The 27,401-nt window shown below is 41.9% G+C and overlaps 1 protein-coding gene across 2 annotated transcripts in view; it reads right to left on the minus strand.

Annotated features, from left to right (window-relative positions):
• gabrr2a (gamma-aminobutyric acid type A receptor subunit rho2a) overlaps nt 1-26,550 on the minus strand; it is a 222,919-nt gene extending 196,369 nt beyond the window's left edge. Inside the window, exons 1-2 of one of the 2 annotated variants that reach the window (XM_077538063.1) lie at nt 26,268-26,550; nt 18,663-18,769 (exon numbers count right to left, since the gene is read on the minus strand). In XM_077538063.1, coding sequence (XP_077394189.1) covers nt 18,663-18,769; nt 26,268-26,440 — 280 coding nt within the window. In that variant the 5' untranslated portion in view covers nt 26,441-26,550. The remainder of the gene's footprint in view (nt 1-18,662; nt 18,770-26,267) is intronic. The other variant, XM_077538064.1, reaches the window with a different exon arrangement.
• Nucleotides 26,551-27,401: the final 851 nt, after the last annotated feature.

A 27,401-nucleotide genomic window follows, 5' to 3' on the forward strand; every position in this document is an offset into this window, starting at 1 on the left:
CTTTCCATTTGTTGTCTATTTTATTTTGTATTATGTATTGTGCTGGGCGGCACGGTGGGCGAGTGGTTAGCACATCCGCCTCCCATTTCTGAGGACTTGGGTTCGAGTCCAGGCTCCGGCCTTCCTGGGTGGAGTTTGCATGTTCTCCCCGTGCCCGCGTGGGTCTTCTACGGGTACTCCGGTCTCCTCCCACATTCCAAAGACATGAATGGCAGGTTAATTGGGCGCTCCGAATTGTCCCAAGGTGTGCTTGTGAGTGTGGATGGTTGTTCGTCTCTGTGTGCCCTGCGATTGGCTGGCAACCAGTCCAGGGTGTCACCTGCCTACTGCCCAGAGCCAGCTGATATAGGCGCCAGCAACCCCCGCGACCCTTGTGAGGAATAAGCGGTCAAGAAAATGGATGGATGGATGGATGTATTGTGCTGTGCATATGTGTTGAAGGCATCATCATGCCCAAGTTAACAGCTCAAACTTTGTTTCAGATGGTGGATGAGAAGCTTATGGAGTGAGTATGAGTCAAATGAAACTGCTACACAGGCGACATGTTTGGAAGATGATTTGGGTGATGTATCTGGTGTTTGCATCCAAAATGTGAGTAAATTTACTGTACAATATACATGATTGATAACACACCAATTTATGGGAAAACAAATTGCTCACCCCACCTAGTGTTCAAATTTGTCATGTACATTTAATTTACAAATGTATTGTGCATTTTTCAAAGAATAAATGGCTGTATAGGTGTAAATATTACCTGCATTTCAACATAGTTTCTTATTTATTTATTTATTATTTCTTTTTTTTTTTTTAAGAGGAAAAGAAGCTGCATGTCAAGCCTTGCCCTCAAACAGAACCGTAGCAGTCTCAATTTGAGCTAAAGAGTATAAAAAGGGTAAGGATAGTTATTGTAATAATTGATTTTGATCATCTCAAACAACATACTTTGCATGGTACATATGTTTATGGAATCGTATTTTCAGGAGTGCAGACAGTTTGGTCCAGGCAGAGCTCTTTTGGTGACCGTGGAAACTCAGACCCTCCAAGCACACCAGATCCAGGATGTTACAAATGATGGGGATGCTAAATACACTGTGTGCTATCCCAAGTACAGTACAGAAAAGGAGCATTTACAGGACTGTCTCAGAAAATTACAATATTGTGATAAATTCCATTATTTTCTGTAATGCAATTAAATAAGCAAAAATGCCATACATTCTGGATTCATGAAAAATCAACTGAAATATTGAAAGCCTTTTATTGTTTTAATATTGCTTATTATGGTTTACAGCTTAAGAAAACTCAAATATCCTTTCTCAAAATATTAGAATATTTCCTCAGACCAAGTTAAAAAATAAATAAATAAAAGCCATAACATTCTAATTTTCTGAGACAGTCCCGTATTGTGCGCAAAGTCCTGGGGCAGCCAACATTTCATATGTATTTTTTATTTGAAATATCTACATCCACAATTAGAACATAGTGGGAAAAATAGGAATAGAAATGAAAGTTAATTCTAATTATTTTGCATATATGTACAACACGATAAAATAATTCAATGGGTATATTATTATGTACAGAATACACAATATGTGGAGGATCTTAAGAAGATTGTGGAGACCATTTGTCAGGGGGCCAATCTGGATGAGGACACACTCCGTGAAGAGTTGCCGCTGGACCAGGAAGTGCAGAACGAACGCCGAACACTGTGTGCAGACTTTCAGAAGCCAGACAAGGCAGAGGCTGTGCGGTCATACAATTCGCACTTTACTTATCGTTAACTTTTTCAGTGTAGTAGTAGCTGAGTTTTAGACATGACAATTTCAGATTTGGACATTGGATTTTGTGACCAATTGTAGGAAGCATACTGAGCTACTGCCTTCCAATATATATATATATTTTTTTGTGGGAGATGAATCACTGAATAGTTTGACTGATGACTCGCAAGATGCAGTTTGTACATTTGTAAAATAAAATTGTAAATTTATAGGCATAGCTGATTGCTCTCTATTTGTTCTTTATACTTTGGATGAAAAGAAAAAGGCATGTATTTCTTTTGTATAATTGTATTTATTTATATCATATTTCGTGGTATCCTTTGTAGTCATTCGATGGAAATGTTCTCCTTTTTCCTGACACTACACAAGAAGGAATCGGTAAGCGGTCTGCAAGACTTCCACACTGAGGCACACCGCTTTGAACGTCCAGTGATGGGTGATGCACTGGTTTTGCTGCGTTCCGGACTCTGACAGCAAACGCTCTCCTTCACTGTTGACATTGATACACAGTTACCACAGGAACACCTGCAAAGCACAAGCAACTTTTTTTTTTTTTTTTTTTTTAGCCATTTATATCATTTACAAAGAATTTGTTTATTATTTGAGGAAATACTTGCATTATCTATTTCAAGCACTTCAGGAGAAAAAAGTGTCATGCATCTGACTGGTATGATGTCAATTTAATTTCAAAAATGCATGTTGTAAACTTTTTTTTCCATTGTGAATTGAGTCTCACAGAGGTTGGCATGTGGCAGTGTAAAAGAGGCAGTGGTGGCTTCACTTCTTACGGCAGTGAGTAAACAGCATTTAGTTTATGGTTTGCATTTTAAGATGGATAAATTCATTTTGCTTCTACCAATATAAATTAACTTTTTACTATAACAAGTAAAGCATAATAATTTGAGTGTATTGGACTAAACCAAGCTACATTTTGGCCACAAAGCGTTTGCTATTTCGCCCATACAAAAATATAAACAGCATTATTAGTCCATAATTTCCATTTTAAAATAAAGAGTAAGATTTACCATTCTGTGTTCTGGAGCCTGCCGATGTCGTCCTCTACCTCGGCAGTTCGAAACTGGTCACAGCCACCTTCATTGTAACGCAGACGACAGGACACAGTTGAACCAGCACCTTCATCAAGAAAAGGCTCAAACCGATACAGCCGGATACATTCCTGGGCTGAAATACCTCCGTCTGAAGACTGCTTGTAGTCGGGAACGTCAAATTCCAACCCTACACTTGATAGCGAGTCAGAAAGCACCTTACTATCCGTGTAGTTCTCCATATCATCATGTTTTTTTTTGTTTTTTATACCCACTCACACACATGGCCTACTTCTTGTAGGCCACATACATGGGCCTCTCCCAGGCAGAGGATCGAACCCACGCCAAACAGCACCAAAGGCAAGTGACGGTTCCACTCCTCCACCTGGAGCCCCTATCCTCATATTGTTTTCGCCAACTTCCGTACTCCCGCTGACGTCACGAGTGTCCAGGCTCGGAAAAAGGGGGCCTCGCCAGTGAGCTGCTGTTTTGTAAATTCACGAAAATATCTCATTTTTACAAGCACTTGTCATTTCGTTTTTAACAAAGTAATCAATGAAATCATATTATTTGTACTTGTACTCTTTAAAAAAAAAAAAAAAACTTTTAGGGTGACTTTTTTTCGTGTCCCATACACTTTAAACAAGGAACGACAACACATAAGCATCAACAAACAGAGAAAAAAAAAGAGACAAAAAAAATACATTTACTAAAAGAACATACATTGACAATATTAAAAGATTATTCAGCAAAAAAACATTTTCCATGAGTAAGTTTAAAATAATAAAATAATAATAATTAAAAAGGAAAAACAAACTTGATTAATTAAAGCTGTTTAAAAGTCCTTAAAGTATGGGAAAAAAGCTCAGTTTTTAACCTGGATTTAAAAGCAGTTACACTCGTGGCTGACTTCACTTCTTTTGGCAGCCTGTTCCATCTGTGTGCAGCATAATAGCTAAATGCTGCTTCACCATGTTTGCTTCGAACTCTGGGTTCCACTAGTTGGCCCAAGTCTATAGATCTCAGAGCCCTGCTGGGTTTGTACTCAATCAGCATTTCTTGGATATATTCAGGACCCAAACCATTTAGTGATTTATAGATGAGTAGCAGAACTTTAAAATTGATTCTACAGCTGACTGGGAGCCAGTGTTGTTTTGGTCAGAACTCGGGCTGCAGCGTTCTGAATGAGCTGCAATTGTCTCATGTTCAGAAGACCGTTACAGTAATCTATTCTGCTGGAGATAAAAGCATGGATAAGCTTCTCTTGGTCTGCTTGAAGCATGCAGTCCTTCAGTCTGGATATGTTTTTCAGCTGGTAAAAGGCTGTTTTAGTGATGAATTTAATATGATTGCTGAAGGTCAGGTCTGAGTCTATTAGTACCCCAAGATTTCGAACTTGGTCTTTAGTTTCGAAAGACAGTGACTCAAGCTGTTTTTTTTTAACAGCAATCCTCTTTTCTTTATTGCCGAAAACAATGAGCTCCGTTTTGTTTTCACTTAGCTGAAGGAAGTTTTGGTTCATCCAGTTGTTAACTTGCTCTAGAGAATGACAGCCACTAGCTGACTGTGTGCGCCATCTCAAAATAGTATGTTGAGGACAAAACTCTGTTTCTCTTTTAATTTTAATACCAGTGTATTCAAGGATCTTCTCAAAAAGTAGAAGCCAAATGTCTGTCACTTTTTTAAAAATGCGCATGTGGAAGACCATCATACCAGCTCTCCTCCTTGTCCAGGGGAAACACCTACACTAAAATTGGGAGTGATATTTACTTGGAAAAAAAAAAAAAAAAAAAAGTTAAGGTTGATTCACTCAGAAATTCTCCGTAAATTTTACAAGGAGTTTAACTAGAATTCCGGATGTGAAAAAACTTTATTATAGATTTTTTTCAAGTAATGCCCAACATTTAAAACTCATTCACTGCCAGTCATTATAGAAAATTTTTACATTTCCAATACTCACGTGATATTCCATTCAATAATTATATATAAACCGAATCTACCAAATAACAGAGTAGACTCCCTACTTTTTGTCCCGTCCCGTTCTTTTATAATTGACAGCAGAAAAATGTAGGTTTGCCAAAATACAGCCATTTCTCCCATGGACTCTGAAACTGTGTTTATTTCCTATAAAATGGGGCAATGATGTCATCTACCGGTGGTTGGGCATCAGTAAAGTTGTTTCCAAGTTTGATATTTACAGTGGAGCATGCTCAGATTCGCCCCCATTTAGCACCGCTCTAAAAAATACAATTGACAAGTATACTTGTCAAAGGCAGTGAATGAGTTAAAATATCAAATGTCGGGAACGTGCAAGCTTATCTTCATCTTCATCAGTCTTTGCAGCTGGCCAGACTTCATGGATGTCCTCTTGCGGCTCTCAGCTATTTTCAAAGTATGTGGTGAGATCGGTGGAGCTACAACGATGAATCCGAAGCTCAGCGGCTACATGGTACAAACATTCGAAGTGTGTATGCGCAGCGAGGAACGAGCACGCATAACGTCATTATGGAAGATTGATTGACGGCATCGAGAACTAATTGGTGAGATGATCCACCCGGAAGACGCAGCGACAAAAGATTCTTGAAAACACCTCTAACTGTCATGGCCTGGGTCGCATGCGCCAGAGATCAGGACCTGTTATGTGTCAGTTTAGGTCAGTGGTGTCCAAACTACGGCCCGGGGGTCATTTGCGGCCCACCGTCCATTTTTCAGTGGCCCGCGACATATGCTAAAAATGGCATTTGACTCAGTTCAAATAAAATAAAAATAAAAAGGTTTGGAGATGGTCAAAGTAAGAAGGGAGGGTGTCGAAAAACACAGGTGCTATTAAAGGTTATTTTAGTTGACGAAAACTAACGAAAAAACGAAAACTAAAATTCAAAAAACAATTTTGTTAACTAAATAACATAAAAACAAAGAAAACTAACGGAAACTACATTTTATGTTTACCAAACTAAAATAAAACTAACTGTAATTATAGCAAAAATGTCCTTCGTTTTAGTCTTTGGTAGTTAATTTAATGCATGAGCCTTTGCGGATGATTTTTTTTTTAGTAGATTTATTTTGATATAAACCGGAATAATGACGTCGCGCCCATGGTGTTTTTTAAATATTGTGCACAAGTAATACCCATTAAAAAAAAAAAAAAAAACTACAACTAATAAAAAACTAGCTAACTAAACTAGGTGGTCAAGTGGTTAGCACGTCCGCCTCCCAGTTCTGAGGACTCCGGTTCGAGTCCAGGCTCCGGCCTTCCTGGGTGGAGTTTGCACGTTCTCCCCGTGCCAGCGTGGGTCTTCTCCGGGTACTCCGGTCTCCTCCCACATTCCAAAGACATGCATGGCAGGTTAATTGGGCGCTCCGAATTGTCCCTAGGTGTGCTTGTGAGTGTGGATGGTTGTTCGTCTCTGTGTGCCCTGCGATTGGCTGGCAACCAGTCCAGGGTGTCCCCCGCCTACTGCCCAGAGCCAGCTGAGATAGGCGCCAGCACCCCCTGCGACCCTTGTGAGGAATAAGCGGTCAAGAAAATGGATGGATGGATGGATAATAAAAAACTAACAGAACCATCCTGAGAACTAATTAAAACTAAATTTTTAAAAACTAAATTTTAAAAACAACAAAACTCAAACCAAAATAAAAACTAAAATGAAAAATTCAAAAACTATAATAACCCTACTGCCATATTACAAATAAATTGGTTTATATATTGTAGCATTTTTCTAAATATGCAAAAGCACAAATAAATTATTTGTACAATTTTTAGGACTAAACACAATTTCTCTACATAACATTATGTGGCCCTTGCGTCCTTCTGATTTTCTGCATGTGGCCCTCAAATGAAAACGTTTGGACACCCCTGGTTTAGGTACTGATGTAACAAGTGTCTGTTTACAAAACGTGATGTTCGTGATGTCAACCTTTAATCCTTGAGGTGATGTCTGAACTTATGTGATGTCGTTCTTTTGTCCTTTAGAATTCACTGTCTGTAGGTGCAGTCTGAGAATTGTGTGTGGTTTGCCGGATTATTGTCCACCTGTCCTGTGTATTGCGTCTCTCAATTTCTGCCTCTCAATGTGAATAAATAGAGCGAATAAATAGAGCAAATCTTATTTGTGTCTGCGTTCTGGGATCCAACCCTTCAGCACACAACATTAACAACTTGGGCTGTGGCAGAAATTGGACATAAATATATATTTGGAAAGATTTTTGTTCTCCAAGGCACACAACTTTGTGATGTACCCTGTAGGGTTCACAACTGTACTCCTACGTACAAATAAGCACCATATATGCATTGCTTTATTCCAGACTCAAGGTATAGACACAGACATACAAGATACACAATATAAAAATAAGAATTCACAAATAAAAACACACGCAAAGATAACATAAATGGTAAATGGATTACATTTTATACAGCGCTTTTATCTACACCATATTGTGTCCAACGTGCTTTGCAATGCCTCACATTTACCCATTCACAAACACTTTCACACACCAGTGGTCGGCTGCTACGATGCTCATGCTTGCTTGACATGGTTACCAGGGGTGAGGATCGAATCCAAACTACTCTACCACTGAGCCATGCCGTCTCGGCTAATATATAAAGAAGCATCATACGGTACCAGTACCAGTGTTTCCAGATCTGGGACTGGTGTCATGTACTGCTGTGTGTGCAATGATTTCATTATTGGAGTCATTTAGCCGGCATATAAATTTGTACATCAGATTTCTTACGGTTTGCAAGGTATTGACCTTTTCACTTAGAAACAATGTGACGGTCGTTACTTAAGCCCTTAGGCATTGTGACCTAATTTTCCGTTTACAACGGGCAACGGGTGTATTTTTCTGCTTAATTCATATTCCGCAAACAAAATATGAATCAGAATGTTGTATTTAGACTAATGGAGGTGCACTGAAGATATGATTGAAGGAAATTTTGACTTGACATCCTCTTTAGAGGTCATGAATTGCATGACTTTGATGATAGATCCATCTTAATTATTGAAATGTATCGGTATCTGTGATACTCGCCTTTGCACTTGCTATTGGATGGATTCTAAAATATGCAGCATCGCACACCACTAGTCAGTAGGTCACCTTCCCTCATGTCTAGATGTACAAAGTACCTGCAACTACTTTTGGAATTGTTTACATTTTGTGCCTGTTTCTTAGTTGTGACGAAGTGTAATTTGCAGAGTAGCATCTGGTTGATGGTGTAACAGATTGGTGCCAATGCAAATCTGAACTGTAAGCAGGCGAAATGGCTGCCAGCTTAATCTGCTCAGCATTGCTGGGGTGGGAACATGCCACATCACTTTGCACCATGAGACATACATTTCAAGTCGCCTCAACACCATTCAAAGCAGCTAAGGGCCTATTGCACTTATGAATCTAAATACTGTATTTGATGGTCTTGGTTGTTAACTGGAAGGGGTCCCTGGTTATCATTGTCACGACAGGGCGACAAGCTCATAACCCTGAATAAATTGCATTACATGTCCCATTGGTCATCAGGGATATAAGGCTCTTCTCCAATGAGTGTTAGTTTGAGCATGGTAACAGGAGTTATGATCGCAATAAAATTCTTCCATTTAAAATTTGCCTTAAAAAAAATCATACAGAGTTAATTTAATATTGGTTAGATGGATAATATATTTACGTTGGAATTTCGTTCATATGCTGGTGATGGAATCCAAAAACAAGAATGCAAGATATTTGAACTCCTCCACTTGGGGCAGGATCTTACCCCTGAACTTGAGGGGGCACTCCACCATTTTCCGACGGAGGACCATGTTCTTGGATTTGCTCTAGTGAGATTTGGAGATCACGGCTTGAAGAAGCCAACAGCATTACATCATCTGCAAAAATGTCAAGTAATCTGTGACATCACTGCACATATGTACACCCTTACGTTTGAACATGGTGCTTTTATGGACAATCCGTGACGAGCACAGAAGTCCAATAACAGAGCACCACTTGGGTTCTGATTGGATGAATCATGCCCCTCCAGGTCTCACTGTCATTCCCCACATGAGCGTTGAAAGTCTCCCAGTACAACGAGGGGGTCCGCAGAGGGAGGGCTCTCCAGCACATCCTCCAAAGACTCCAAAAAGAGTGGGTGCTCAGAGCTACTGTTTGGTGCAAAAGCATAAACAACAGTCAGGGCCTGTGACCCCACTCGAAAGCGGAGAGAGGCTACCCCCTCGTCCACTGGGGTGAACCCCAACGTACAGGTGCCAAGCCGGGGGGCAATAGGTATACCAACACCTGCACTGTGCCTCTCGCCGTAGGTAACTCCAGAGTGAATAAAAAGAAAAGAAAAAAAAAACGCAAGTTGTGTGTGGAGGTGAGTATGTCTATTCGGACCTTCTCGGCTTCACACACCAGCTGAGGCTTCTACCCCTCCAGAAGATGACATTCCATGTCCCAAGAGCTAGCTTCTGTAGCCGGGGATCTGTCCGCCCGGCATTCTGCGCATCTGACCCCTTTGGCCCCTCCCACAGGTGGTGAGCCCATGGGAAGAGGGACCCATGTGGCTTCTTCGGGCTGTGCCTGATCAGGCCCCATGGGTGCAATAAGGAAGGTACTCCCCAACGGGCCTCACCTCCAGGCCTGGCTCCAGAGGGGTCCTGGTGACCTGTGTCTGGGCAAGGGAAGCCCAGATCCAATATTGTTATTGATCATGAGGGGTTCGGAGGTGACTGGTTACGTCAGACAAGTGAAAGAGTTCTACCAGGTCATCATGAGTTGGACATATTTTGCCTTACGGCCAACAGTTGAGGTCTTTTAACATGATTGACAGATCAACACGTGGACATATGAAGAGCACAGCTGATCAGCCACTTTGATGAGTGTATGCAAATCAGGTTCTTATCATTGCTGCTCATCACAACATTGCATTTGAACACGGCTGTTACGTGCTGGGGTGGCATGGTGACGAGTGGTTAGCACGTCTGCCTCCCAGTTCTGAGGACTCTGGTTCGAGTCCAGGCTCCGGCCTTCCTGGGTGGAGTTTGCATGTTCTCCCCGTGCCTGCGTGGGTCTTCTCTGGGTACTCCGGTCTCCTCCCACATTCCAAAGACATGCATGGCAGGTTAATTGGCCACTCCGAATTGTCCCTAGGTGTGATTGTGAGTGTGGATGGTTGTTCGTCTCTGTGTGCCCTGCGATTGGCTGGCAACCAGTCCAGGGTGTCCCCCGCCTACTGCCCAGAGCCAGCTGAGATAGGCGCCAGCACCCCCCGCCACCCTAGTGAGGAATAAGCGGCCAAGAAAATGGATGGATGGATGGATGGATATTGAGAGAGAGAGAGAGAGAGAGAGAGAGAGAGAGAGAGAGAGAGAGAGAGAGAGAGAGAGAGAGAGAGACGGGGGGGAAGAGAGAGAGAGGGAGGGGCAGAGGGGGAGAGAGAGAGAGAGAGAGGGAGGGGCAGAGGGGGAGAGAGATGGTTGTTCGTCTCTGTGTGCCCTGCGATTGGCTGGCAACTAGTTTCAGGATGTACCCTGCCTACTGCCCAGAGCCAGCTGAGATAAGCTCCAGCACCCCTCCAGCATTGAGGAATAACCGGTTAAGAAAATGGATGGATGGATGTTGGATCCCAAAGCGCAGACACAAATAAGGTTTTAACTATTTATTCACATCGAGAGGCGTAGAACAAACTTGACTAGACGAGAAACAAAGATGCACAAAGTTGCACAGAGAACAGGAAGTAATAATCCGGCAACACACACACTTCTCAGACTGCACCTACAGACAGTGAATAAATCTGATTGGTTGTAGCAAGTAAAGGACTACAGGACGGCATCACAAAGGTCTAACATCACCAAACTGTCACATCATAAAAAAAACAAAAAACAGTTGAAACTGGATGCTGTTACATCAGAACCAAAACAGACACGTAACGGGTCGTGAACTCTGGCGCATGGTCATAAACTCTAGCGCCCAGGCCCAGACAAGACAGTCACGCCATTCTTTTTTTAATGTTCCCATTGCTTATACCAAACCACACATTAAAATAACTGTATAAGAACTATAGGGTTGAATGGCACATGGCACAATCACATAGCACAGCACTGGCACAGGAAGGAGTTACAGGTGCCTCTTGTGGATGCCGTTGCAGTGGGACGAGATGTCTTGACTTGGATCAGGCGTCTTTGATGAACATACCAATTTTATTGCTAGTTAGAAACAACATCAGAGAGGTAGAGGGTGCAAAATAAGCCTAAATACGTCGAAAGTAGCAGCACGACCTTGCAAGACTCAATAAACAAAAGGATGAGGTCAAAGGCCCAATTATGGCTCCACAACAGTGTAACATTTGCAATGAGAGCCACATCAGCTATCTCTTCCAGAGGCATTCAAATGACCCCTCTGTTCTAGTGCTGCAGGACCTACGGCCACCACACGTCCTGTTCTTCTTTTTTTTTTGGCAAAGACCTCCTGCCTTGTCCGTCCCCCAGGGTGGACCAGTTGACTCCGCTGTACTTGGCGTCATAAACAACCCATAGGTCAGTACAGGTGACAGTTTCTTCTGCACAGGGAAGTGATATTTTACCAGTGACCTACATTCATGCATGGGACATTGCACGCATGCCCCCACCCTTGCTCAGTGTGGCCTGAGAGAAGTCGGAGATGTCCTGATTAGCATATCTGCCTCACATTCTGAAGGTTCAATATTTGAATCTCAGGTCTTCCTTTGTGGCACTTGCATGTTTTCCCCATACTTGTGTGAGCTTTATCTGAGATCTGCCATGTATGTGCCATGTGAATGACTGTTGATCAGTCCAAGGTGTATCCCACCCAGTGTTGCCAGGTGTACGATAATTATCGTATTTGTGCGATAATTTGACCCTCTGTACGACGTACGATCAATAATCCTAAAAAATGGCAAATGTACGATAATGTGACCATTTCGGATTATTGCCGGCCAAACTAAAACTCTGACGATATCTGTTCTCTTGTGACATAATAGCAGCCAATCATGCTTTGCGGAGCATGAGAAACGAGAGACGTCCACGCATTGATTGGCTGAATGGTAAGTGCCCGCCCCCAGGAGACACTCCCAAACAGGAAAACGCTCAAAATATATACAGATCAGTGACATTAACCCGCAACGAAGCCTTGAGTGCCTGTGAGAGGTGAGCGCTTTTAAACACGAACGACTATATTTGACTGTCGCAAATCAGTGTATTTTGGTTCATTTCCATCAAAATACGATAATTTTGAGTCTTGGTACGATAATCCTATATTTCCCACCTGGCAACGTTGCCACCTCTCATCCAAAGTCAGCAGGGAAAGGCACCAGTCATGCATGACCCTAATGAAGACAAGCACCATAAATAAAAGGATATATATTAACTTAAGTATCCTGTTATTCATCATTTATACTTATTGATTTTATTTCTGGTGTTTTTTTTGTGAATGAATTGTAAAAAAAAAAAGTGTGACTTGAGTTGCTGTGTAAAGTTGCTGACTGAATAGTAATCGTGTTGTGTGCTCGTTTTTTTCTCAACACGCAATGAGTCATATCTGACTATAATATTTTTTTGTAGTCCAAAAAATAAACATAACAGTAGCTTTAAGAGTGAATGATACCCTTGTAACTTTCCTACCCTCCTCAGTTTAACCTGGGCCATTAGAATTCTAATTGACGAAACTTTCACATTTTAAGGCTAAATTTGGAATATTGCTAAACCATTACATTTTCTGAAAAGCACATGATCACTTCTGTAGTAAACAAATATGACATTAGTCTGAGCACACACATCAAGTAATGTGGCTGATGGGCTTTCCCTCTCTTCCTTCTATGTAGATTAACAACAAGATTAATCTGTTATTCCACTGAGGATTAAAAGCAAAACGCAATCCTACGTGTCTCTCTCTCTCTCTCTCTCTCTCTCTCTCTCTCTCCCTTCACCCCCTCTTTCTTTCTCTCACTCTCTCTCGCTCTCTCCCCCTCACTCTCTCTCCCCCTCTCTCTCTGCCCTCTCCCTCACTCAAGCTCTCTCTCCCTGTCTCCTCCTCTCCCTCCCTCCACCTCTCTCTCTCTCTCTCTCACCCCCTCTATCTTTCTCTCACTCTCTCTCTCCCTCTGCCCCCTCTCTCCCCCCTTTCTCTCTCTCCCACTCACCCCCTCTATCTTTCTCTCACTCTCTCTCGCACTCTGCCCCTCTCTCTCTCTGCCCTCCCTCTCTCTCTCTCTCCCCCTCTGCCCCTCCCTCTCTCTCCGCCCTCTCCCTCACCCCATCTAGCTTTCTCTCTCTCTCCCCCTCTGCCCCTCCCTCTCTCTCTCTCTCTCCCCCTCTGCCCCTCCCTCTCTCTCTCTTCCCCCCCGTCTCTCTCTCTCTCTCTCTCTCTCTCTCTCTCTCTCTCTCTCTCTCAATATCCATCCATCCATCCATCCATCCATTTTCTTGGCCGCTTATTCCTCACTAGGGTGGCGGGGGGTGCTGGCGCCTATCTCAGCTGGCTCTGGGCAGTAGGCGGGGGACACCCTGGACTGGTTGCCAGCCAATCGCAGGGCACACAGAGACGAACAACCATCCACACTCACAATCACACCTAGGGACAATTCGGAGCGGCCAATTAACCTGCCATGCATGTCTTTGGAATGTGGGAGGAGACCGGAGTACCCGGAGAAGACCCACGCGGGCACGGGGAGAACATGCAAACTCCACCCAGGAAGGCCGGAGCCTGGACTCGAACCGGAGTCCTCAGAACTGGGAGGTGGACGTGCTAACCACTCGGCCACTCGAGGGTGTTCGGGGATTTGGGGGACGGGGGGTGGCGGGTGGTGGGTTTGGGTGGGGTGTGTGTGTGTGTGGGGGGGGGGGGGGGGGGGGGGGGGGGCTGTGGGGGCCCGCCGGGCCTCGTTCTGCGGCCTTGGGCCCGGGGCTGGGGCAGGGGTGTTCCGGCGTCTGGGTCGGCTCGCCGACCGGTGTCCGCTCGGGTGGCCTTGGTGCTGCCGCGGCCTGGGGGATTCCGGGGGTGGGGGGGTCGGAGGCGGTGCTCGCTTTGCTGGGCCGCGGTTGACGGCTTCTTTCTTTGGTGGCGGTCCTTATGCATGCCAGATCCATCACACTAGCATCTACTGAAACTCAAACAGAATTCGCCTCCCTCCCACAGCCCGTTGAATCAGTGGGTGCTGGTGTCTGTGGATCTCACTTTGCTTTAATTATCCTTCCCTCCTTCCTCTCTTTAGTTTTTCCTCTGGTCACTTGAGATCTCCTCAATTTTTTGGAAGTTTGAGGTTTTTGGGGTTGGTATAAGACTTTGATTTTGTAACCATGGGGAAGGCTGGAAGTTGGTGCTGGATTTCACTTGGATGGACTGGATGTACTGGTTTCTATGGATCTCACTCTGCCTCATCCATCCTTCCCTCCTTCCTCTCTTTAGTTTTTCCTCTGGTCTCTTGAGATCTCGTTAATTTGTTGGAATTTAGAGGCTTCTGGGGTTGGCGTAAGACTTTGATTTTGTAACCATGGGGAAGGCTGGAAGTGTTTGGTCGGTGCTGGATTTCACTTTGATTTATCTTTCTTTTCTTTTTATCTTTTCTGACCTTTTCTCTGGTCTCCTGACCATTTGAACATCACGACTCTGGCGAGACTCTGAAGTACCTGTGTAGCGATAATTGGGTCGTCTTTTGGACGAATTAATAATCTGGACGTTACAGAGGTAAATTATATTTACCTCGATAACCTCTGGGGCACCACGTTGGTTTTGCTTTGGGTTAACAGGAGCAAACAACGACCAAAATCCTTCTTTCATCAGTCATTTATAATCTAAAGTCGCCACACTCGATATTCAGTGGTTCGTTGTACTAACAAAAGAATAATAATCCACTCGGAAACACAGATGACTTAGGCGGAATAGAGTTCATAAAACATGCATTTATTCACGATTGCTACACTACAGAATCAAAACACTGCCTATCTAGCTATTCTACCGTCAGAAGAAAAGGAATAAAATAAAGCGAACGAAAATAAGGAAGGAATGCGAATGAATAAAGAAACAGGGAAAAGAGAAATTTGACCTGCCAGATTTGTGATATGTTTCAAACGTAAGTGGCACACAGTGGATACGCCGAGCTAGAAATCAAACGCACACTTACGAGAATCGTTTGCGTCGAATGAGCAGAAAGGTCTTCAAAAAGAAGGGGGAAAAATAGTCAATGTTCGTTTCAAAAAGGCAAGAAAAAAAAAAAAAAGGGTTTATTCCACAGGTGAGCACGGGGAAGCCGCTCCAGGGGCCTGACGTAGTTGCGCGGCTCGTCCCTTGATTGGTCGGCGACCCGGCGAGGTTGGTTCTGCCGGGCAGCTGTCCGAGTTCAGGTGTTGCAGCTCGGTCAGTATGCGCCTGCGTACGGGGAAGGCCAGCCGTTGGAGGTGCGTTGGCACTGCGGCGGAGCGCCACCGAATAGCAGGTGAGGTGCGCGGCTTAGGTGCACAACCTTGAGTCCGGCGATACGTTGCAAGTGTACGCCGGGGCCGTGGAGTCGGGCGGGCAAGCACCGATGGTGAAACAAAAACAAAAACAAAAAAAAGCAAAAGAGTCTTTAGTCAGCGTGGCAGTTTGCACCTGCTTTGGCGTGGCGTGGAGCGAGGGTCCGCTCTCGGCAACGGTTGCTGCCAGAAAAGAAAAGGCCACGTGGTTGGCAAGTTTCTTGGAACAAAGAGTTCGAGCAGGCTGGGACACTTGCAGGTCGTGCCAGAGAGTTTTTGGAAGAGGCTTGGAAGCCAGAGGGGAGAGGCGGGAGAGCAGGAAGAGGGAAGAGAATGAGCGAGGGTCTCCTCGCCCTTTTAAAGTCTTTGGGCGGGGCTTCAGTGGGTGGTGGCACACCCTTCTGCTCGCTCGGGCAGACTTTAAGAAAAAAATTATTAAAGAGATTAATAATTTGGCATTAAATTTGGTCAGTCTGGCAAATCAGTTTTCCCACACAACCCGTTTAACACACATCGCAATTAATTCATCATAAACTAACTTGTGAGGTAACTTCTACTTGTCTAATCTGACTGAACTGAGAGATATTGATTATCTTTCATTCTTTATGGAGTACAAATGAAATAGGATGTTCATACACACAAAGATATAACATGAATCATTCGTAGTTCAGTTGTCTGTCAAGAATTATCATGATATAAATGTGTAAAATGTGGTTACTTATGTGAATTGTCACTAAGGATAGTTCCAAGTTTCACCACTTGGCGGTGCTGTTGCTCCATCTAGACGTTCCAGGAAGGGCAAGGCGCCAGAATACCCTTTGTGATTGATAAGAAGTCATGAACATTCCTTTGATCGGTCATTTGTGTATTCCAAATCATTGGAGCCATTTGTTCGGGCTCCGAGAAGACGGCTTGAATACACTCCTTCGGCAGACGCATAAATTCCTTTGTCACCTGGTCAGCGGCTTCAAAAGAGTTTTGTTGGTGGCTGGGTGACCACCTGCAGAGCTAACCAAGTTTAGATCCTGTCTGGGCAGTGGAATATTTATGCGGCTGCAGAGAATTTGCTTTAGAAGAAGCAAACAAAAAAAAAAAGTTAGAGGGTGCAGTGGGCCTAGAGGCCATAGTTGTTACACCTGGTTAAGGTGAAGGGTAATGGGATTTTTATAAGGTTTTAGGTGAATTAATGAGTATAAATTTATACGTATTTGCACGCACGCGCACACACGCACGCACGCAAACGCACGCACACAAACGCACGCACACCCAAGCGCACGCACACATACAAAAAAAAAAAAAAAAAAGGAGCAATGATGATAAGACGTTGAATCGGTAAGACTACCGAATGAACAATTCTGAACTCTTAAAAAAACAAAAAAAACAAATTAGCAGTAATATTGTATTTTATAATTTTAATAACGCGCAGAATTTCACTTTTACTTCATGTTCAAGATGAGATAGCTCTTAATATGAAAAGAAAAATGCACTGAGCTGTCACCGTCTTGCAAATGCAACTATGACATCTAGTGGCAGAGAAAGTCGCTCAACATAAATCAGTATTACACTGTTTTGTTTTTTTTACAGTACATTACATTTTTAATTTTAACTAAATTTTATGAATTATGAAAATACTGTATCAATGACTAAAAGATGCAGCCATATATATTCGTTTAACATTTTTCCCACTTTATGTTAAAAGTATGAAAACTTAGAAAAATAAATAAATACAAATTTTATTGTACAATTAGAAGTTTTAAAAATGTGCGATTAATCGTCAGACTGAAGTCATGCGATCAATTATGATAATTAAGTAACTTATAGTTACTTTAATAATAATAATAATAATATATATATATATATATATATATATATATATATATATATATATATATATATATATATATATATATATATATATATATATATATTAACTGTATATCGGAATTCTATTATGATCACGTGATTTTCAGCTGATCCGATATTGGCGGAAAAAAAATCTGTCAATTAAACACATATTAAAGGTAGTGTTGTTCCGATACCGTTTTTTGGCCCCCGATACCGATACCCAGCTTTGCAGTATCGGCTGATACCGATACCATACTGATACTTAAGGGTTTTTTTCCTCAACATAGAAAGGCTGTCCTGCTATTGGTTCAGAGCATTCAAGGGCCAATAGCATATCTTAGATCGGCATGCAGTGAACATGTCACATATCAGTGAATGTCGTGCACCAGCAAGACACATGATGCTGCATCCAAAATCCTATACAGGGTATTAACATTGGAATTAATTGGTTTCGGCACGGTACTTGTGAGTAGTCACCGGTACCGATACCACTGTTTTAATGCAGTATCGGCACCTCTGCCGGTACCAGTATCGGTATCGGAACAACACTAATTAAAGGTCACAAAGATAAAAAAAATAATCTAAATGTGTAAATATATTTCTACATATAACAGTAATACCGTACCTTAGTTTTATATTGCACAATTGTGATGTTTATTTTTTTTCCCTGTTTATTAATGCTGCACTTCGTGACAGTAACAAAGTCTACAGTTCTATAAAAGAAGGGACTTCTCTTTGACATAATGCCTTTCCCTAACCTCAACCATCACAAATTATTGCCTAACCCTTATCCTAACCTCAACCAGGATCCAATTCAAACCTATACTCTAAAATCAAGCCTTGACCCTCAAAAAAAGGTTTTAACAAGTGGGACCTCAGAAATGTCCTCAATTTTCGGTGAGGTCCCCTCTTGTAAGGGATATGTCGGAGTGTTGTCCCGTCTTGTCCATTTACACGTAACTGCACACGCACGCACACACACCCCCACACACATGCACGCAGCTACTCCGCAGAGGCAGAGCAGCTTGTTTGTCTGCGTGGAGGGAGATGTAAGCTCAAAGATACTCGCAAATAAGCCTACCTTCCTATAATACATAGAAGTCTCATCACTAAATGGGCCAGAAGATACTCCAAAATAAGATATCAAGACGCCTCCTCGCTAAACAGTAAGACTTGAGAGCACTACAGAATCCAAACCACGAAAGACCGTATGCCACTGAGCTGAGAATGTTGCCCAACGTTCAATTCGACAACTATGAGGTCATTTTGTGTCATTTCTGCCACGTTTTTGCGACATTTGAGACAACATGCAAATTCACCTGAAATTTCAGTCAAACTGACCCACGCAACAGATGATTTTTTTTTTTGCTTCCTTTTACCTAGAAGATGTCATTTTTTTGGACATTTTTATCCAGTCCACGTCATCATCAGCAACACAGCCCTGTTCATTTTGGAGTTGTTTCCTGGTCTATTGTGCTATAAATTGCCATAATTCACAGAGCAAAATGTTTGGAGAGGCATTATCAACCAAACCAAAATGGCAGCCAGTTACCTACCTCCAAATGCTGGCCTCATGGTGAAGTCATGATCATCTACTTTGATGAGATGCTCTGTCTTCATTTTGCGAGACTTGGTCACATCTGGAGGCTTCTTTGCCAAAGAACTAAAGGAAGAGAAGGAGGAGTGGGTCATGGTCACACCTCTACCTGTTCTTTCTTTATTCTTTGATTAATCATTCTAGTTTTGGGCCAGTGTAATATTGTCATGTTCCTTATCTGTCGTGTTTTTTTTTTTGTCTTTGTGTCAGTTTCCCTATGCTTCTCTTGGTTGCCTTAGGGAGTGCAAGGAGGAGTTTAGCTGTTTAGATGTTGTACTTCCCATTGATTAAAAAGAAAAAGAAAAACAAAAAAACACCGTTGACGTCATTTAACGTATATGGTAGCATACATCGTGATTTTACTTATCGTTATTAAATGTTTTTGGCAGTCAAAGAGTTAACATTTTCCTGTGTGCGTTCTCTCTTATGCGTCGAGCATAATCCAACCACTCTCCTTGTTTTGTTGTGAGTTATTTTGGCCCCTTTTACCTTGGAAAGTTAGTAGTTCTGTTTCCTGTGTTTTCCTTTGTTTCTTCCTTTCAGGGCTGGGCGTGGTCAGGTCGTGCTGGCCTCCACACACAGCTGCCTCCAATCTACAATCACCCTCAGTATTTAAGCTCTGGTCTGACCTCCACTGCTCACCAGAACATCTCGTCATATTCCTGGTATTACCTGATCCCGCTGACTGAAAATATTTCTGATCTTTTTCCTAGTTCAGAGTTTTTCTTAAGTGTTTTTGAGAGCCTTTTTCCTGGGTTTTCCCAGCGCCCTTGTTTAAAACTGACTTCCCTTTGTTCTCTTGTTTTTTCAGTCCGGATGTGCTGCGAGCCCAGCCGCTGCCACGCCCAGCGACCTTTGGTTTGTTACTTTGTTTGTTTGCTACTTTGTTAAATAAACTTTTGTTGATACTTTTACATCTGTGTCTGCTCCTGGGTCCTAAGCCAGCCACACCCCATCACGTTTCCTGTAGTAACTTTCTGTTCTTTCTCGTAATAATTCCCAGTTTACTTCTTTCTTGTTAGTCATTCTTTATTTTTGTACTCTGTAACTTGTAAGAAAATTTACATTTTGTAGCATTTTATATTTATTATTCTGTTCTCTTAGTACTTTGTAAATTACTATTTGTCCTACTCATCTATTTTGATTAGTTCTTTTAGGCAGACACTTCTCTAACCATTTGGTAACACATCTAGCATCCCCCATTTATTTATTTATTTGCTATATTGTACTTGAGTTATTTGGCTTTTTTAAATTTTATTTTATTTTATTTTTTTTAAACTTTTCTGAAAGTTCTCTGTTACTGCTTTGGGCTCCAGTCTATGGAGGACCAAAACTGCCAAAATTTGAAATAAATAAATGATTAAAAGTGGAAAAAAAAATAAAATAATGAATATAAAAAAATATAATATGCAAATTTTATCTAAAAAATAAATATATAAATGGAAATAAATCTGTTTTTATTTTCACTCTTACTCATTAATTTATTTAGACATTTATTTATTTATTTCGTAATTTATTTAGAATTTTGGCGGTTTTGGGCCGTACAGCCAAGTCGAAATGTTATTCAAATGAGGTCCTAAGCGTGTCTTGGGTTGGACTCCACTGTTGCAAACTGCCTGTCATTGGTCGAGTGGGTGTCTCGGTGAACAAGGAAGTCTCGCCGGCTTGCAATGGAGAGCTCCAGCAATGGACGACGATCGTGTCCACTGTCACCTCAACTTGCGACTTGAGTTGTTCGACAACAAGTGAGATCAGACAGTGGACACAATCGTCGTCCATTTCTGGAGCTCTCCATTGCAAGCCGGCGAGACTTTCTTGTTCGGAAATATGACTCAGGAGTTACTAAAGCCCATATCCCACTGAACTGCAAACGTTGCCAAACACTGCAAATGTTGAATTCGCAAAATATGAGGTTGTCGTCATTTTGCAACATAACTGCGTCATGTTTGCGATGTAAAAGTGACATTTGAGACAATGCACGAATTAACCTAAAATTTGAGTCAAATTGACCCACGCAACAGATTATGATTATCTTTCATTTCCATTTTATTAGAAGATGTAATTATTGGACAATTTTGTCCTGTCAGTCATCACTGTTTGCGTGCAAGCATCCCCTGTTCATTTTGTTCTTATTTCTAGGGATGTAACGATCAGGGCAATATTGTTATATGGTGATATAAAAACTGCCACAATATCGTCATGTTCACAATACTTAAAAGCAACACATCTGTTAAAAAAAAAAAGTCAGGTTGATTTCCATTTGTGCAGTTCTAGCACCCTCTAGTGGCTATTAGTGCAATTTAATTTTCATTAGGGATGTTTTAGCCTTCTCTGTTCAAAATCTATGCTAATTGTCAAATGAAGGGGAACCTAATTTGCTTGTGAAGCGATCAATGTGTGCTTGCATTCGCAATAGCCTCAATAATGTTATTAGAGATTGTAGGTGGTTTATATGCATTGCTGTTATGTACAAAAGCACAATATTGTGGGTTTTTTTTTAGTATGAGCTCTTTTTTTTCCCAATATTGTGATCTTTTTTTAAATATCGCCGATCTCCCCACAACGTAATAATTATCGTATCGTGACCTTCATCTCGTGATATCGTATCGTGATGTTTGGATATCATTACATCCCTACTTATTTCCAATTAATTACTAATTTTGTGCTATAAAAATGAGTATGGTGTTTAATGGTGTGTAATTTATATATCAGTCATTCAAGTTTTTCATATTATTCCTTGGAGAAAGAAAAGGGTAAAGATATTTGTAGACGTGACTGGAGTGCGACACAGAAAATTATAATCAACTAGTCCTTACGGTGGCATTATGAATGAAAAGCGTGTCTGATTGTCTACAAAATTTACGAGTACATGTGCAGACATATTTTGCCGAAGCGTCGCCCGTGTAGTGTGTCGCATTCAACGATTGGTCGCCTCTTGTCCGGGACGGTTCATGACCATCACGACGAAAGTCTAGCTTGTCAGAATTTTTGCTCGTCTTGTCGCACAATGTGACAAACCTACGTCATCGTCTGTTTGGTTCCGCAGCATTGACTAATAGCGAGAGGGAGCGAAACGTCAATTACAGCACACGCTGACTCCTTTTTTTTTTTTTTTTTGTGCCCTGGATAGCCCGATCCTACGGAGCCCCTCTGGCGTCAGGGTCTGAATTTTCTTTTTCTTTTTTTTTTTTTTTTGCTAATCTGTACACAGTTTACTAATCTATACCCACAGTTTAACACTCTGTACCCACAGTTTACTAATCTGTACCCACAGTTTAGTAAACTGTACCCACAGTTTAACAATCCGTACCCACAGTTTAACAATCTGTACCCACTGTTTACTAATCTGTACCCACAGTTTACTAATCTGTACCCACAGTTTAGTAAACTGTACCCACAGTTTAACAATCTGTACCCACAGTTTAACAATCTGTACCCACTGTTTACTAATCTGTACCCACAGTTTAACAATCTGTACCCACTGTTTACTAATCTGTACCCACAGTTTAGTAAACTGTACCCATTTTCGTAATCTGTACCCACAGTTTAACAATCTGTACCCACAGTTTAGTAAACTGTACTTACAGTTTAACAATCTGTACCCACAGTTTAGTAAACTGTACCCACAGTTTAACAATCTGTACCCACAGTTTAACAATCTGTACCCACAGTTTAGTAAACTGTACTTACAGTTTAACAATCTGTACCCACAGTTTAGTAAACTGTACCGACAGTTTAGTAAACTACTTACAGTTGAACAATCTGTACCCACAGTTTAGTAAACTGTACCCACAGTTTAACAATCTGTACCCACAGTTTAACAATCTGTACCCACAGTTTACTAATCTGTACCCACAGTTTACTAATCTGTACCCACAGTTTAACAATCTGTACCCACAGTTTACTAATCTGTAGCCACAGTTTAGTAAACTGTACCCACAGTTTAGTAAAATGTACTTACAGTTTAACAGTCTGTACCCACAGTTTAGTAAACTGTACCCACAGTTTAGTAAACTGTACTTACAGTTTAACAATCTGTACCCACACTTTAGTAAACTGTACTTACGGTTTAACAATCTGTACCCACAGTTTAATCAACTGTACCCACAGTTTAACGACCTGTACCCACAGTTTAACAATCTGTACCCACAGTTTAGTAAACTGTACCTAGAATTTAATGATTTGTACCCACAGTTTACTAATCTGTACCCACAGTTTAGTAAACCGTGGGTACGGTTTAGTAAACTGTGGGTACAGATTAGTAAACTGTGGGTACATTTTACTAAACTGTGGGTACAGATTAGCAAAAAAAATTCAGACCCTGACACCAGAGGGGCTCCGTATGATTCAGACAGGTGCAGCACGAAAATATTTTACCCCGCTGCCACTGGAACTCGCACAGTGATGTGAAAGGCATCGCAAGTAGGCTATTGTGCGACATTTATTTTCATTTAAAGACACGAGAGTCATCAAGTATCGTCGCCATTCGTGGGCCAGGGGTGGGGCGTAGTGCCGGCGAGCACGAGTCATCCGTCCAAAAACTCTGATCAATCTTCACCAAATGTGCACTTGTCGTTATGTAACATTAAAACAGGATTAGATAGATTAAAATATAAAGAAAATAAATTAATAACCACTAAAAGCTAAATTTAAAAGGTAGGTCTTGAGCCTGCTCTTAAGATTGTTAGATTAGGGCTTTTAATGATTAGATAGATGACTTGAGCTAGGCTGTTGTGTCACTGTTATTCGTCCTTGCTTGGCGCCTTTCTATCTGTCTGCAATCTGACATACATGTCCAGTATAAACTAGTTAAGGCCATCAGGTCACACGTTCTCACATGGGGAGGCTGACCCCGGGTTTACACCGGATGCTGTTGCGGTGCATTCCGGCGACGCAAGCAATTAGATTACATTCATTCGAATGGTGCCGTTTACACCGCTTGCGGGTGCGTTGCGTGTCGACTGCGTCTCAGCTGCGGCGTGCCACAGGCCTTCCGCAAGGATAGGCCTATTTTCTATTTTTGCCGGACGCCGCAGCGGTAGGCCTCCGGCAAATGGCAAGCGAGCACAAAACACATCGAGCGGGACAGGAAGACCGACGCAGTTTCAAAATAAATTTCCGGTTACCTTTCAAGATAAAACACTCGCCAGCTCCTATTTCGCAAGCATGCTAGCAAAACGTGATGTGAGCGTAGACGGGCCTGGAGTTAACGTGCAAGGTGCTCATTCACGGTTTAGACACCAGCGAACATGAACGAGGAGAGGTTTATATTGGAGGTAGAAAGCCACAAAATAATAAAAGTCCACCTCTCTTTCTGCTTCTCTGTTGGGCACAGACTTTCTGTGTGTTTGTCGTTGTTTTTAATGCCACATGATCGCGCGCGGTCACGCGAGACACGGCGGGAAGTGGTCGGCGACGGAGCTGCCAGACTGCAGCTGTGCGGAGCCGGTGTGGATTGGCCAAAAAATTGACGCGTCTGGAGCACGCAGTCAAGACGCACCGCACCGCAGTCGCACCGCACACGCAACCGGTGTAAACCCGGGGTGAGCCGTTCGCCCATGTGGGCGGACGGCCTAGACAGTATAAGTGCAGGGACGATTTTGAATAGAACAGTTCCTCTTCCGTATACAGTGATACCTCAGGTCACGAACATAATTGGTTCCCAGAAAGTGTGTGAAAGGCGAAAAGTTTGTCTTCCGAACATTTATTTCCCATAAGAAACCATTAAAATGAGAATAATCCGTTCCCAGGTCCCTATAAAACACAATTTTCTACTAAATAAGCCTTAAAACTACACAAAAATATACCTTATTTTCTGTATAATAAATGTGCTATTGTATTGTAATTAAAGAAATAAACTGTACTGTATAATAAAGTTGTTTTATTTACCTTTGTGATGGTAGTTCTTAAGGATGGTAGCAATGGTAGACTTACTTCATTCGCGAGCGTTTCACCGCGTAGAGTGTTTATGGAACGGTTGCGGCTCATTCGCGCTTTCGTGCTCACCGGAGCGGAGGAGGCGTGTCCCTTGGTGAACAAGGAAGTGGAGCACTTTAGCGAGTCAACAAAAAGTGAGCACCGCCAACTACTTTCACTTCTTTCCTGGGACTAAACAGCCGTGGCACTATTTTCTCCTTTTTTGAGGTACGTGATAGCACTTTCGCTTTTTTTAGTGGCGCGACTACAATGCAAACGTGCCGCCGAATCGCCGTCCCTCGCTTTTGGTGAGAACGCAGCATTAGGCTTAACACTAGCCTGTGGTGGGGTCTTTTTCGGTCCCATAATAGCAAAAGTACACTCAGTATGGTCCAAAATGTCTATCAAACACAAACCGCGTCCGCACTCAAAGAAAGGGGGTGACGAACTGGGACGCCGTGAGCGTGCGTCAGCTTCTCGTGGTCGCCACTGTGGCGCTGTTCGACCGCGTGGTTTGGTTCGTCCGCCGAAAACTAGTTCGTCAGCAGAGACTATATGCTCGCGAATTTAATGTTCTTGAGGCGAAAAGTTCGTGAGCTTAAGCGTTTGTCAGCGGAGGTTTTACTGTACTAACAGAAGAGGGCTCCGCAGCTGTGTACTCGATCTTTCTGGCATTCAGTAAAAATTTCAACTGAGAACATGCAGTCTTCTGGTTATTACTGTTAGTATATCGTGAGCATTAGGATACAACAACCAGTGGAAGTTCCGACCCAGAACTTTACAACCTTTACAACCTACCACGTGGTCTTATGCTTGCTGTGCCTTTTTTCTTCAACACCATCCTCATGGGAATTTCAATCTTGTACTAGTTTGAAGGTTGTAGCTGAATTGTTGCCGTGGATTAGGGGTAAAAAGGGTTGAGAAAAATATTTTAAAAAGTTGGGGCATTGCCCCTGTGTAACAGTGTTGAATCTTGTGATATGAGGAGGTAAAACAAACTCCAATGTTATAAGTCCAAGTGTGTGTAGGAGCTGAAGAAATAGTGTGTGAGCAGCAAATCTTTGAATTGTTAACATATTGTTGAAAAGAGGGACGGGATGCACAAAAAACAAAACAAAAACAAAAACAAAAAACTGAAACTTTGAGATGGGTTTGTGACTGTGATTATAGTGATTCAAGATGCAACAACCTTGTGATTTGCCACGAGTGATTCACGATTTGCCAAGGAAGGAACTACTCACAGAAACGCCACTACTTCCGTGCTGGCGGGGACAAGCTTTCATTATTATTGTTTCTGCAAACTAACGGCTTTAACCATATTTAAATCAGGGGGGGGGGAAATGAACATTTTATTGTAAATTTAGATATAAATTGAGAAATAAAATTTGTGATTAATGTGCGATTAATCGTCAGTTAATTATTGAAGTCATGCAATTAATTACAATTAAAAATTTGAATCGACTGACACCTCTAATATATATACATTAGCATGTGCACCTTATTTAATGTGTTCCTTTTAACTGTTATTTTCATTTTTTAAATATAACAAAACAGATGCAATTTTTGACAAAACATTTCACTTTTCCCCCAAATTGTTAACTAAGATAAATCCGTCCTTAAACGGGTTAATAACATTGAAGTAACTTACGTTCCATGCTTGTGGGTCTCCACTGTACCAGTCCATCTTCGCTCCCGATGACTGCTCTTACGGCATTCCCCGGTTAAGAGAAGACACAGAAATAAAATCAAAGGTTTGGTAAAATTGGGCATTTTGATGACAAAAATCCACAGGTGGGACTCTTGAACCATCCCTTTCCACATTTCATTCCAGCAGGACTTGGGCAGAGCATGACTCTCAGCTGAGGATGGATGAGCCCTCAGTCATGGCATCCGACTATGTGCAGATGCAGAGGATAGCATGCTCATGCGTGTGTCTATTTACCATGTGCACTTTTCACACCAGGGTGGAGGAGGGGGGTGAATGAACATCAGAAGCTCCGCTCAGAGGAGAGAGATAAAAAAAACAAAAAAACATTGGGATTTGGGATTATTGCAGCTAGGCATGGCACAACACGAGAGGGAGATTATTCCTCCCTCTGTTAAAAAAAAGAAGAAGACAGAAAATACAACAAAAAAAATCCCTCAGGTTTGAAGGATTGTTACACCCGACAAACGTAGACACTGCAGTTAAAGCGCAACCGTCATTTTTTTCACTGACTGCTTGTGTATTCTGAGTGATTTCATTGTTGAGACAAATGCCAAAGACAAGAACAGGACTAGAACAAATACAAACTCGAATTTTTCAATTTGGCGATTAGAATCAGAGTATTCGAAAAAAAATAAAAAATAAAAAATCAGATGCCCACAATTTTGCTGTGACTTGTAAAACAATAAACACGTATACATTGTCAGTATGTACTATATGTTGCTGTGTACCATGCTTTTATATTTATTCACTTATGCATGGATTTATTTATACAATAAAACAGAATTACAAGATAAGACATGGAAGACATGGAAATGAAGCCCAAACGCTACAATCCCTAATAACAATTTAAAAAAAAAAAAGTATGATTCTACCTTATTCTGTTCTTTAGTAATCATCATTTGAAAATGGCTTGATTTGACATAATTCAAGAATCTCGGGCAAAATAAGGAGAAATTAAACTTTTTGTGAAATGATGCATTTTCTGCAAAACAGTGACTTTTACAGTAATATTTTTTGGTTTAGTGACATCTCAAATATCTCAACAGTCCTTGCCTTCCATAAAACATGAAAAAA

Source organism: Festucalex cinctus, chromosome 12, assembly GCF_051991245.1.
Source record: "Festucalex cinctus isolate MCC-2025b chromosome 12, RoL_Fcin_1.0, whole genome shotgun sequence".
Lineage (NCBI taxonomy): Eukaryota > Metazoa > Chordata > Actinopteri > Syngnathiformes > Syngnathidae > Festucalex > Festucalex cinctus.